The sequence below is a fragment of the Gymnoscopelus braueri genome (genome assembly GCF_963280865.1).
Source record: "Gymnoscopelus braueri genome assembly, chromosome: 18".
Classification (NCBI taxonomy): Eukaryota; Metazoa; Chordata; class Actinopteri; order Myctophiformes; family Myctophidae; genus Gymnoscopelus; species Gymnoscopelus braueri.
The window spans coordinates 51175252-51190326 of record NC_137618.1 but is presented as its reverse complement, the minus strand read 5'-3'; the positions used below and the strand labels follow the sequence as shown (position 1 = coordinate 51190326).

Genomic DNA, 15075 nt, shown 5'->3' with positions numbered 1-15075 from the left:
ACTTGGTCCGCCCTTCTACACCAACGCTCCGAAAATAGCAGATCTACAAGCTCACAACGGGGTGTGTGTGTGTGTGTGTGTGTGTGTGTGTGTGTGTGTGTGTGTGTGTGTGTGTGTGTGTGTGTGTGTGTGTGTGTGTGTGTGTGTGTGTGGTATAGTAGTTGTGTCTTGTGTGTGTGTGGTATAGTAGTTGTGTATCTGTAGTTTGTGTGTGTGTGTGTGTAGTATAGTAGTTGTGTATCTGTAGTTTGTGTGTGTGTGTGTGTGGTATAGTAGTGGTGTGTGTGTGTGTGTGTGTGTGTGTGTGTGTGTGTGTGGTGTATAGTAGTTGTGTATCTGCTCTTCTCTTCCTCTTCCTCTCAGGGTTCACAACCAAATGACCAATCAGCCTCAGCGGTCTACCTCTCATCCAATCATCATTGATTTGTTCCTAAGCTATGGATAACCCTGTGACCAGATTCAACCAATCACTGATTTAGTTGGGCTTTGGGACGCCACTCTGTCTCTTACCCTGACATGCACACACACACACACACACACACACACACACACACACACACACACACACACACACACACACACACACACACACACACACACACACACACACACACACACACAGTGATAAAGTAATTACTCAGGGTTGAGCATGCTCTTAGAAGGACCTATCCTATATATGTGTGTGTGTGTGTGTGTGTGTGTTGGCTCCCCCGTGACTGTCAGGAATCCAGTCCAGAGAATCTGTCTGTCTTTCCGTCCGTCTTTCTCTCTCTTTTTGAAATAAACAAGAGAATGCACTAAAGTCTTCTGGTGATTAGTAGTTTCCTTGACTACCTATGTTGAATACACTTATTGTAAGTCACTTCTATAAAAGCGTCTGCTAAATGACTGTAATGTAATGTATTTACAACCCTGGCTCTCGTGTCATGGACGCTCCATGACATGAAAACCAGGGTTGTAAATAAACATCGTTGATGAACCCCCAGAATTATTTGTATATTTGGCTGCGGGCCCCCATCTCAAAAATGTGTTTTGCCAGGGACCCCCAGAAGCAAAGATATATCTATCTCTCTCTCTATCTCTCTATCTCTCTATCTCTATGTAGATATATCTATCGATCGTGTGTGTGTGTGTGTGTGTGGGGTATAGTAGTTGTGTGTGTGTTCACCGGCTTCTAATGCTATCAATGCATTGAATGGGAGATTATCACGTTTTATCAGACCTTTGAATGGGCGAGTAGGCACGATTTAGACCTACCCGCGATTTGTCAGACCATTCATGGGGCGTAATCAGGAGCTACTGACCTACTTGGAGGCGGAGCAGTCCCCAAAAACAAAACAATATTTACGATTCTGTGCTTATCGGTACATAACTCGAACGGCGCTGAGTAGGCGCTTTAGCTCCCTCGGTGGTCCTTCACAGGGTGACAGTTCGCCTGTGACTGCGCGCCTCCGTCATGGTCCGAAACCAAAACCGAAACTGAACTATTTAAGTCATCTCCGTTGGTAGGTCAGTATGTCTTGATAACACCCAATGAATGGTCTGATAAATCGCGGGTAGGTCAGTATGTCGCCTATTTCGCCCATTCAAAGGTCTAATAAGAGGTGATAATGTCCCATTCAATGCATTGATAGCATCCGAATCAGGTGCACCTTGGTGTGTTTGTGTGTGTGTGTGTGTGTGTGGTATAGTAGTTGTGTGTTTGTGTGGTATAGTAGTTGTTTGTGTGTGTGTGTGTGTGGTATAGTAGGTGTGTGTGTGTGTGTGTGTGTGTGTGTGTGTGTGTGTGGTATAGTAGGTGTGTGTGTGTGTGTGTGTGTGTGTGTGTGGGGTATAGTAGTTGTGTGTGTGTGTGTGTGTGTGTGTGTGTGTGTTTGGTATAGTAGTTGTGTGTGTGTGTGTGTGTGGTATAGTAGTTGTGTGTGTGTGTGTGTGTGTGTGTGTGGTATAGTAGTTGTGTGTGTTTGTGTGTGTGGTATAGTAGTTGTGTGTGTGTGTGTGTGTGTGTGTGTGTGTGTGTGTGTGTGTGTGTGTGTGTGTGTGTGTGTGGTAGTAGGTGTGTGTGTGGCTGGGGGGGTATAGAGTGTGTTTGTTTGTGTGTGTGAGTGTGTGGTATAGTACATTACATTACATTGCAGTCATTTAGCAGACGCTTTTATCCAAAGTGCATTCAACATAGGTAGGGAACGAAACTACTAATCACCAGAAGTCTTAAGTGCATTTCCTGCAAAAACAAGCAACCAAGAGTATACCTAGCGCTAAGGTAAAAGTGCAATATATCAGCTACCTACTTTCTTAAACAGATGAGACAAAATAGCAAAATCAAATGAGCACGACTAAACAAGATCCAATAAAACAATACAACAATAAAACAAGAGTTTGTACAACTAGTTAACAAGTAGGCCAGGCAAAGAGGAAGGGTAGTGTTTCCTGAAGAGGTGGGTTTTCAGCCTGCGGCGAAAGATGGGCAGTGACTCTGCTGTCCTGACATCAGTGGGAAGTTCATTCCACCACTGTGGGGCCAGAACAGAAAAAAGTCGTGACCGTGTCGATCGACCAGAAGGACCCTTGAGTGACGAGGCAGTCAGTCGCCCCGAGGTGGCAGACCGAAGTGGTCGGGCAGGGGTGTAAGCATCGACCATAGCCCGGAGGTAAGAAGGAGCTGTTCCTTTCACTGCCCTATAGGCTAGCACCAGGGTTTTAAACTGAATGCGAGCCGCTACGGGGAGCCAGTGTAGAGAACGGAGAAGGATAGTTGTGTTGTAGTTGTGTGTGTGTGTGTGTGTGTGTGTGTGTGTGTGAATATTCCATCTATTTTAGGATCACAAATGTGTTGTAGTCTTTTGACATGAAACCCGGCGCCAATAACGACCCAACTGTTACAACGAACACACACCTTCAGTCCCCTGTCACCATTCCCTCTCCAAAGTCTTCCGGTACACACAGCAGCTGACTGCACACTGAAAACTGACACACACGCACGCACACACAGGATTGTGTGTATTTGTGCTGAGTCAGTGGTCCTCTCCATATGTATGTGAGAGAGAGAGAGAGAGAGAGAGAGAGAGAGAGAGAGAGAGAGAGAGAGAGAGAGAGAGAGAGAGAGAGAGAGAGAGAGAGAGAGAGAGAGAGAGAGAGAGAGAGAGAGAGAGAGAGAGAGAGAGAGAGAGAGAGAGAGAGAGAGAGAGAGAGAGAGAGAGAGAGAGAGAGAGAGAGAGAGAGAGAGAGAGAGAGAGAGAGAGATGAGAGAGAGAGAGAGAGACTCTCTTATACTTTGGCTATTCATAAATAGCAGATCTACAAGCTCATAGTCCGGCTATGAGCTTGTAGATCTGCTATTTTTAGAAAAAACACGAAAATAGAGAGAGAGAGATGTTATTTATGTTGCTGCAGCATTCTGTTTATATTATGTGTTACCACACACGTGTGTGTAGTTGCACAGTACACACACACACACACACGTGTGTGTGACATTCTTTTTTCATTGTTATCTCCATGGAAACAGGAATGCTGGAATTTCCTCACTACTACAAATGTTCTCTAGAAACATTAAACTATGACAGACATACAATTCATCCTGAGAAATTGTGTGTGTGTGTGTGTGTGTGTGTGTGTGTGCGAGAGAGAGAGTAGCAGCTATAAGCTATTGCATATCGACTGTCAAGGTCATTGCACACTGGTGCGTTTTTTCATTGCGTTTTATCAATCCGAAATCCGCAAAAAAAAAAACGGCACGCACAACATCCTTGCACACTGAAGTCCGATGCGTATTATTTAAATTCGTTGCAATGTTTTCGCAGAACGAAAAGAAAATGGAGTCATCAAGCAGTGAAGATGATTTTGTGGTCCTGTCACTTGTGAAAAAAAGAAAAACTAAAAAAAGTGCTCCTCAGAGCACAGGTCTCCGCCAGGTCAGGTAGGTTATTGTGGCCACCTGGTGGCGCTATAATAGGCCAATGTGAAAAGGGTGCCATTTCTTCCTCGGGCTAGTGGGAATGTGCGTGCAAGTTTTCACGGAAATCGCACGCTGTGTTCATGATTTGAGACATTTTGTTCAAAACGGACCAATCCTGCAAACTTCGGTAGCCAACCTTAGCCAATCTGGATGGAATATGAAATATCGGACAGATCCGTCTTGATCACATGACTATAGAGATACTGTGTACTGATTTGCGTGATGTTTGGATAAAATCTGTAGGAGTAAATGGGTTTTGCACAAATCGGCCTCCTGGTGGCGCTATAACAGGCCCATGTGAAAAACTTGGGGCAGAGGTTCTGAATTTGCATCCAGGGAGTGCGTGTGCACAGTTTCGCAGCGACCGGGCCAACGGTGCCGGAGATTAGCTGCTAACACACGGACAGGACAGGACACACGGACGGACGGACACACGGACGGACGGACAGGGGGTAAAACATACTCTCTCGCCATGCCTTTCGGCCTGGCGGAGACAATGAAAAGAGAATATTGGGTTCATCCTATCCTGATATTTCGTAAACAGGAAGGAGAGTTTCACACGTTATACAAGAAGCTGCGACATTATCCCGACCGTTTCAGAGTTGCTTTTAGGATGTCAGTGGAGCAGTTTGATGCTTTGCTAGCAACACTGGAGCCACACATTAAAAAGACCACCACAAACTTCCGCGAGCCAATTGATGCTGAACAGCGGCTGGCAGTATGTCTACGGTAGGGACACACACACACACACACACACACACACACACACACACACACACACACACACACACACACACACACACACACACACACACACGCGGTAAAAGTGCGCGCTAGGGTGCTGAATAGGCTATTCACTTCAGGATACACTACAGCCTAAAAACATGAAACGTACAGACGAGATGAGTGTTCATCCTGTCAGTTTATCACATCTTTCTACCAAAACTGATAATATAGGCCAGGGGTCTTCAACGTTTTTCATGCCAAGGACCCCCTAGCTGAGAGAGAGAGAGATGAAGCAGGGACCCCCTCTATATTGTATGAAATTGTGTTGCAGATTAAACTTTTTTTTTTTACTTGGTCTGCTCTTTTCCCCCCTCTACACCATACCTCTTTGCCAAAAATAGCCAATCTACAAGTTCACAATGTCTTGCAGCAGGAGGCGTTGTGAGCTTGTAGATTTGCTATTTTTGGCTACAATTCTCCTCAGTGGTTCAAGTGGTAAAATATATCACACAAAGATTTGGCGGACCCCCTATAGTAGCTCTGAGGACCCCCTAGGGGTCCCGGACCCCCTGTTGAAGACCCCTATAGGCTTAGCTCCAATCGAAACCTCTCCCTCAGCTGATAATCTCAGATGTTTTAACTTCTAGCGCGCAATTACATCTATCCAACTATCTATCCGCTGAAAAAAGCTTTAAATAGCTTCTGTCCTAAATGTTTTTAAGGCCCACAGAGGCAACATTACTGATTCCCCTACTGGTCAAATGTTAAATTGCATCTTCTAATGCATAATATTATGGAACCGGTTGAGGAGAGAAGCTATTTAAACACTTTTTTCAACTCGTTGGATATATTTTATTGCGCATTAGAAGTTAAAACATCTGAGAGCATTTCAGAAAACCTTTACTTTTTGGATACGATGTGCAGAAAGGGGTAAGAAACATGTAAAGTGGAAAATATTCGGAAATGTCCTGGTCAACCGCCACCGGGCCACGTAGGACCTCATCTTGGAGCTACATAGCGGAGGGAGAGGTTCTAAATGGGTCTAGTATAGGCTGTCATATAGCTGTCACCCAGTGATGGAAGAAGTACTCACATATTTTACTTAAGTAAAAGTATCAATACTGCAATGTAGATATACTCTGTTACAAGTAGAAGTCCCATATTCAAAATGTACTTGAGTAAAAAAAAAGTACAAAAGTATCGGCATCAAAATATACTTTAAAGTACCAAAAGTAAAAGTACTCATTGTGCAAAATGTCCCATTTCACAGGTTCAAAATGTATAAAAGATCTGCTAGATCTTGTAGATCTGCTACCTGCTTGTAGATCTGCTATTTTCAAATGGCCAAAATATAGGGCTGATGTAGTTGGTGTGTTTTGTAAAACCGTAATAATCAAAATCTACAAAGTAACTAAAGTTTTCTTGTAATTGTAGAAAAGTACAATATTTTCCTCTCAATTGTATAGTGAGGTAGAAGTAAAAGTATTGAATTGTAAATACTGAAGAAAGTTATGTACAGTACTTGAGTAAATGTACTTAGTTACTTTACACCACTGCTGTCAACAACACCCCAGTAGACCCAGTCATGCATAATGGCTGAGCTCTCTCATTGCATAATTTGCACAAGCCATTTACAACTTATTGACATCAATTTATAAAGCTTGTTGAAAACAGAACATTCATGTTTTATAACAGGGGTATTCAACGTTTTTCAGGCCAAGGACCCCTTAGCTGAGAGATAAAGCAGGTACCCAGTGGGCAAATGGCCAGCCCATCTGGTCTATTTATTAATGGATTTTTATTTTATTTTATTTTATTACATATATCAAGTGGTTAAAATCCTCACATAAATATTTGGTGTCCCCCCTGTAGTAATTCTGAGGACCCCCCTGTTGACTACCCCTGTGTTATAACAACATTTGCATGATTTCAGATCTCTAAGAACTGGGGACTCCTTCACCACCATTGCCAACAGCTACATGATGGGCATCTCCACAGTGGGAAAGATAGTTAGGGAGACTTGTGACCAAATCAGGCTGCAGCTCAAGGATCAACACATGCCACCACCACCAACACAGGAGATCTTTCAGCACACGGCCAGGAGGTTCAATGAAAGATGGAACTTTCCTAACTGCATTGGAGCCCTCGATGGGAAACATGTTAGAATTGAGGCCCCTGCCCCAGACGAGGCTTTTCCAATGAAGACATACCTGCTCCGACCCTACGGTGGAAAGCGCCTTGATGAGGACAAGCGCATCTTCAACCTCCGCCTGTCAAGAGCGCGTCGCATCTCTGAAAATGTGTTTGGCATCCTGACTCAGAGATTCAGGGTTTACAAAAGGCCATTTGAGTTGAACCCTGACCTGGTAGACGGCATCATCAAAGCAACCTGCGTGTTATGCAACTACCTGCGCCCAGGGGTGGCCAGCCAGGATGACCGCTTTGATGATGGTGAGGGCAGCGCGGCTCTGCAGGATCTCCAGAGGCCAAGGGGCAACCGGGCATCTGATGAGGCTTTTGACATTCGACACACTTTTCAGAAATATTTTGTCTCACCTGCTGGGGAGCTACAATGGCAGTACGACCGTGTGCGCCGTGGACTCACACTCTAGAGGACAAATATATCTCTTGGACACATGCAGCAATGTCATTAGAGATAGATAGATATTCAATGAACACATTTGGCATAATTTCAAGTACTGTGAGCCAAGTCACTTAAGCTATACACGAATCCACGGAACGCTGCCCTGCGCGCAGCCATTGCTGCGGTGTCAACGCTCCGCGGACGAGACACCGCAGCAATGGCCGCCTACAGGCAGCTACAGGCAGCTACAGGCAGCGCGTCTGTGGATTCGTCTATATATTGTAAACACTGCAGACATTTTCAAATCAGTTCAGACATTACTATTGCCATTGTTATATTTTGCAGATACAAAGCTGAACCACTAATATTCATTGTTTTCACATTATTGTAAATTCTGTATATACCACTGAATCAAATTGTTAGTTTAGTGTACCAAACTGATATTGTACGTATACACACACACACAGAAAATATACTGTATATATACACAGTCACACACAATACATTCTGCATTCTGTAATAGCAAAAGACAAAAGATTAACTTGTTTCTTGTTTATTTTTAATTCATAAATATATATTTAACTTGCTGCTCAGAAGAGCAGAATCTGAACCAGTGCAAAGAGGTAAAAATACGTGCTACCTTAGCCTATAATAAATTTGAATAAATAAATAGCTTAACAGGAATGATAAAATAATAACATTTAAATGTGGCTACTCTAGCCTATATTAAATATTAATAAATAAATAGCTGAACAGGAATGATTAAATAATGAAAGTAGTTATGTTGTATCTGAGTTAATACAGAGCTAATACATTGCAATCTGCTGTAAGCATCACCACTGTTGTGGTGCATTTCTGGATAGCCTACGTTACCTTCTCTATGTAGTAGAAGCACTCAAGAAGGACAATGAGCCGAAATGCTTCCACTTCTTTTTCTTGCTAGCCCCCTGTCCACTTCTGCCCTTTGCTGCTCTCCTTTCTCTTGTGTATGTGTCCTTTAGGTTACGCCACTTGTCCTTCACTGCTTTAACTAACGTAACACAAAAATAGTACATTATATTAAAAGTCAAAGCATGCAAGCAACATATTTAATGAACTTTTTGACTAGCAACGTTACAACGTGTGTGGAACTGTACATTCTGTGCAAAGAATAGCGATACCCCAAACGGGGCTGAATGAATGAATAACATTAGCAGCAAGCTAATGCTACCTAGCCCTAGAACACAATCACTACTACAGTATATAGTACATCATTTGTTTTTCTATCAGTACCTACAGTACAATCCTGGCTTCCAAATTCTTCTGCTATCTTCTGCCACAATCTATCTTTGTACTCTGTGTCTTTATAATCAGAACGTTGCTTTTCATAAAGCACTTTGTGCGGCTCGACGAGGTTAATTAACTTCTCAGCCGTTATGATGGAATCACAAGAAGTTTGGTGGCTTAGGAAGGACACAACATTGCTCAAAAGGCGAAAGACAGCTGCGGAAAACGCAAAATAACCGACCCTGGTCCGAAAAAAAACGATACGGACGAAATATTCGGCGGCAGTGTGTAACGTGATTGACATAACGCAAGGTCGATTTTTTTTTACTTGCTCAAAAACGCACCAGTGTGCAAGGACCTTTACTGTCTGTTTTCTCTGTACAAAAAGAGTGACACAATTGGCTAAGATATTTAGAGTATAGATGGAAAATAAAGAAGATATTTAGAGTATAGATGGAAAATAAAGAAGATATTTGTGTATAGATGGAAAATAAAGAAGATATTTTGTGTATAGATGGAAAATAAAGAAGATACTTGTGAATAGATGGAAAATAAAGAAGATATTTAGAGTATTTTCTCACAACGTCTTTCTCATATTCTACTATACATATTCTACTTGTATAGTAATACACGCACACACGCACGCTCGCGCACACACATACTCAGATGTCTCGTTCCCATTAGCGAACCAATCACTAGCAGATGTTCCTGTAGAGGCTGAGTATGACATCATCCTCTGTGATAGTGTTAAGTAAGTGTGTGTGTGCGTGTGTGCGTGCGTGCGTGCGTGTGAGCGAGCACGTTATCCGATGACCAAACGGATGCCCTCAAGCAGTAGCTTTAGCATTCTGCTAATACTGTCTGTCTCTCCTACACTGTCTCCCTCTCAGCTGTCCTACTGTCTGTCTCTCCTACATTGTCTCCCTCTCAGCTGTCCTACTGTCTGTCTCTCCTACACTGTCTCCCTCTCAGCTGTCCTACCGTCTTTCTCTCCTACACTGTCTGTCTCTCAGCTGTCCTACCGTCTGTCTCTCCTACACTGTCTCCCTCTCAGCTGTCCTACTGTCTGTCTCTCCTACATTGTCTCCCTCTCAGCTGTCCTACTGTCTGTCTCTCCTACACTGTCTCCCTCTCAGCTGTCCTACTGTGTGTCTCTCCTACACTGTCTCCCTCTCAGCTGTCCTACTGTCTGTCTCTCCTACACTGTCTCCCTCTCAGCTGTCCTACTGTCTGTCTCTCCTACACTGTCTCCCTCTCAGATTTCCTACTGTCTGTCTCTCCTACACTGTCTCCCTCTCAGCTGTCCTACTGTGTGTCTCTCCTACACTGTCTCCCTCTCAGCTGTCCTACTGTCTGTCTCTCCTACATTGTCTCCCTCTCAGCTGTCCTACTGTCTATCTCTCCTACACTGTCTCCCTTTCAGCTGTCCTACCGTCTATCTCTCCTACACTGTCTCCCTCTCAGCTGTCCTACTGTCTGTGTCTCCTACACTGTGACTTCATTTACATTTTTGAAGTATTTAGACTCCTCTCCTCTCCTCTCCTCTCCTCTCCTCTCCTCTCCTCTCCTCTCCTCTCCTCTCCTCATTATGGCATTATTTAACACCAGATGGTCGCAGTACAATAACAGTTATGTACAACTTGTGTGTGTGTGTGTGTGTGTGTGTGTGTGTGTGTGTGTGTGTGTGTGTGTGTGTGTGTGTGTGTGTGTGTGTGTGTGTGTGTGTGTGTGCACGCTTTGTAACCGGGGCTATCACGATTCAGAAATCTTACTTGACGATTAATTGTCTCTGAAATGATTGTGTTTAATGATTTCATTGTGTTTGTCATTGAACATTGGGAACATTGAACATTGGGAACATTTATGAATACAAATACTTTTCAGGGTTTTTTTTTACTTCTCAAATAATTGTGATTAGGCGATTATGTTATAATTGTGACAGGCCCACCAGCACCCATACTATCTCTGGGAGCTGATGGTAGGTGTTGTTGTAAGTACTGGGAGCTGATGGTAGGTGTTGTTGTAAGTATAGGGATCTGATAGTAGGTGTTGTTGTAAGTACAGGGATCTGATGGTAGGTGTTGTTGTAAGTACAGGGATCTGATGGTAGGTGTTGTAAGTACTGGGAGCTGATGGTAGGTGTTGTAAGTACTGGGATCTGATGGTAGGTGGTGTTGTAAGTATAGGGATCTGATGGTGTTGTTGTAAGTACAGGGATCTGATGGTAGGTGTTGTTGTAAGTATAGGGATCTGATGGTAGGTGTTGTTCCATCTCCCAGAGGTCTAGTGCATTGTAACGGGGAGACTCCCGCGTTCTGGCTGATACCGACAATAAGCCTCTTCGACCAACTTAATTACTTAATTACTTACATCCAAAAGACGACCTTTTCCCTTTGTGCCGCTAGCCATGAAGATGTGTAAGGAGGCAAACAATGGCCACTGGGCTCGTCCAATAGACCAACAGGCTCTCTGCACAGCATTCATATTGGAAAGATATGAGGCCTCTTCCTTACTTCCTTCACAGGTTGCACACACACACACACACACACACCACACACACACACACACACACACACACACACACACACACACACACACACACACACACACACACACACACACACAGTGCGCCTGTCTGTCTCTGTATTGTGGCCAATGACACTGTTGGTATAGTAGAGAACGCAAGCCCACATGGCTCTGTCCTACTCTGTGTGTGTGTGTGTGTGTGTGTGTGACACACACACACACACACACACACACACACACACACACACACACACACACACACACACACACACACACACACACACACACACACACACACACACACACACACACACGCGCGCCAAGGACATTACACAGTGAGAGAGCTGGTTGAGACAGGACCCCTGGGGGAGGTGTGTGCGTGTGCGTGCATGCATGCGAGAAACATAGATTTGATATTATTTTTATTTCATGCAAATGAACTGAGTTACTTGTTGCTTTTTCTTGACAAAGTGTCCCTCTATTTCCTCTGGATTATATTTATATTTATGATTATTTTTTAAGTAAATTACTTTCATAATTTAGTAACTAGTTACTTTTTGAGAGCAGTATTTATAACTAGTCCCCCAACACTGCATACAACTAACTCTCTCTCTCTCTCTCTCTCTCTCTCTCTCTCTCAGGGTCCTTCAGGAGTGATGGCATCAAGGCGTCTGATGTACTGTCTGTTCTAAAAGAGAAAATAGCATTTGTATCAGGTGAGAGTCTGTAATGGTAACCATTACCCGTGATTTTCTACCCATTACTCGTTAAATACGGATAAGGGATCTGGCACTGTCCCTAAACGCTATTCTGCACCTGTTATACCCGCTCTGCATTATGCCGACTCCATTATTTGCGGGTGGGGCGTGGCCGTGGGCGTGTTGGTCGTGGTGGAGGTGTGGTCGTGGGCGTGTTGTTGCATTATCCCCAACATTGCTTTTCTGCCCACACACCTTTGGGAAAGCGCACAGCGGACTCTAAAACCTCCCGCAATGCCAACTTGGTTTGTAGAGCGCACAGGCTGCAATGGATTCCTGGAGACGGCCAGTTCGCACAGCACGGCACCTCTCTCTACTACTAGGCTATTATTGTCAACAAATCTATGTGATCTAATGTTCCTTTAATCAGCAGAAGGGAGAGTGTCAATTCCTTGTGTCAATTGTGTTTATATAAGATGATAGTCTATTCAAAGAAGACAATTTGTGCGTCGCGCAATGCAATGCTCTCCAAATTACACAGTCAGTTTATTCATCGATTACGCAGGAAATAATGAACTGATTACAACAATATAAAATGTTTTCTAATCAGTAACATGTAGGTGATACTTATGTCTATCAAATGTGATTTTATGAAAGTCAAATCTATATATGTCGTCTATTAAACAATGTGCATATTTATATATGTTGGCTATTTGAAAATAGACGATTTGAGAGAGAGAGAGAGAGAGAGAGAGAGAGAGAGAGAGAGAGAGAGAGAGAGAGAGAGAGAGAGAGAGAGAGAGAGAGAGAGAGAGAGAGAGAGAGAGAGAGAGAGAGAGAGAGAGAGAGAGAGAGAGAGAGAGAGATGAGAGAGAGAGAGAGAGAGAGAGAGAGAGAGAGAGAGAGAGAGAGAGAGAGAGAGAGAGAGAATTAATTAATTCGTGATGTTTGGCTCACATTAACATGACCTGTCATCACTTGCTGAAAAAGCTCTGTATTGTGATAGTAATCATTGGTGATTGAATACTTAATTAACAGTTTTGCAAGCACAGGGAAGTACAACAAGTGCTAAGAGGATTTTAAACCCAAGAAAGCCTATGGCTTGTTTCCATTGAGGTCGATAGGCTATAGAGCAGTGGTAACCAACCTTTTCAAGCACATTTTATTTCCAATTGTAAGCCATGATTGACAGGAACCAGTAGGCGTGAGCACATTACGCCCCGTGCTGGCCTCACTCCACTGGCTACCTGTTCGCTTCAGAATTGATTTTAAAATGTTATTGTTTGTTTTTAAATCCCTGAATGGCTCGGCACCTCAGTACCTCTCTGACCTCATAAAGGTCTATACCCCCCCAAGGTCACTGCGGTCTGCTGGCCAGCTAAGTCTCGAGGTCACAGTAAGGACCAAATTAAAGACCAGAGGCTACCGATCCTTTGCTGCCATAGCCCCCACCCTATGGAATGCGCTCCCCCCCCATGTTAAAAGGGCCCCCACCATTGAGACTTTTAAATCTCGGCTTAAGACACACCTTTACACCTTGGCATTTTAACCCCGCTTGAGAGTTTTCTGTGGTCTATGTCTTATTTGTTTTCTGTGTGTTTTGCTGGTGTTTTCCGTGTTTTTAGCATATTTTAGCTTGTATTTTGCATGATTTTCTGTAAACCCTTAACCCTGGTTGTGAAATGTGCTATACAAATAAAGTGGATTGGATTGGATGATCTACCACTAAAATATGTACCGGTATATAAAAAAACACTCGTCACGATTGCAATTTCTGACAGGCTCAATGCATGTGCATACATCCACACAAAGACTAGTAGTTTAAATAAGAATAAAGATGATAGTTATATAATCAATGCCTAAATATTAAGAAAAACGTATTAGAAATATAAATATTAGGACAGAAATACAAATAAAAAGTTATTTTTAAATAAGACAAAACACAAAGGACATGAAATAAATTGCTTTTACAGATTTCTTCTCTTCAATGCACAATATTTAGTTTCTCAGTTCTCAATTTCTCAGAATTTTCACATCTGATATTCTGTTAAAAAATGCATCCATGACCATATGTTTGCATCCAGCTGACAAGATGGCGCCGCCCAGGGCTGCTATGGCAATGACGTGTGTGGTGTTCTGTCTGTTAAGTTTTGTTTACGTGTCCTGTGAACCTTCTTACACTAAAGAAGAGTTACTGCACATTGGGTCTTCTACCCCACCGGACATTTTACCAACATTACTCACCCGTTCCACGGACATATTGGATATTCTGATGAGGGGGACAGCGTTCTTTGCCGCTGCGGTGCGTTGGACCAGAAGACAACGGGGGAAGAGAGGAGGTTGTTTGGTTCATGCGCTACTAGGGAAATGAACACTCTTGATCACTGCTATTGCACTATTCGACAGGCATACCATTCTGTCCCCCGGGCTGCACTGGGCAAAGGAGATCACCATCTCATCCATCTGATCCCTCGCTACAGGCAGAGATTAAAAATATCAAAACCTGTAGTGCGGAGTTTCAGAGTGTGGTCCAGTGAGGCAAAGGAGAGACTCTGTGCCTGGCTGGAGAATGCGGGCTGTGACCAGGACCTTGTTGAGTGGGCGGGGCCTGAGGCTGGAAACAGTCTGGATGAATACACGGACACTGTGACATCATTCATCAGCCTCGGTGAGGAAGTTTGCGTTCCTCTCCGCTTCAGGAAGATCTACAACAACGACAAGCCCTGGTTTTCAGCCCATCTCAGGAGGCTGAGGTCAGAGAAGGAGGTGGCCAGGCGCAGCGGTGACGTGGCTTTGTTCAGGCAAGCCAAGTACGGGTTTGCCAAAGCAGTGAGGGAGGCGAAACATCGCTTTTCAGAGAAGCTGCAGCAGCAGCTCTCTGAGGGGAACTCCTCCTCGGTCTGGAAAGGCCTCAAGACCATCACTAACTATAAGCCAAAGTCGCCACAAGCGTCCGACAATCTCCCCCTGGCGAACGAGCTCAATGAGTTCTACTGCAGATTTGAGAGAGAGGTTCCCTCCCGCCCTCTCCCTTCACCCCCCCAGCCACAACCACTACCTCCGTACCCTAGTGGGCCCCCCTCCTCTCCCCCCCCACCCCCTCTCTCTGTCACGGAGAGAGAGGTGAAACTGCTGTTCGGGAGCCAGAACCCCCGGAAGGCGCCCGGCCCGGATTCTGTCTCCCCCTCCGTCCTGAAGCACTGCACTGACCAGCTCGCCCCGGTGTTCACCAACATCTTCAACGCCTCACTGGAGCTGTGTCATGTCCCAGCATGCTTCAAGGCCTCAACCATCATCCCCGTCCCCAAGAAGGCCAAGGT

At 44.2% G+C, this 15075-nt stretch overlaps 1 protein-coding gene across 1 annotated transcript in view; it reads left to right on the top strand.

Moving 5' to 3' along the window:
• Positions 1-15075, top strand: part of LOC308105879 (kalirin-like) — a 229571-nt gene that overhangs the window by 5531 nt on the left and 208965 nt on the right. Inside the window, 1 exon segment of the mRNA XM_080456807.1 lies at positions 11699-11773. Coding sequence (XP_080312933.1) covers positions 11699-11773 — 75 coding nt within the window.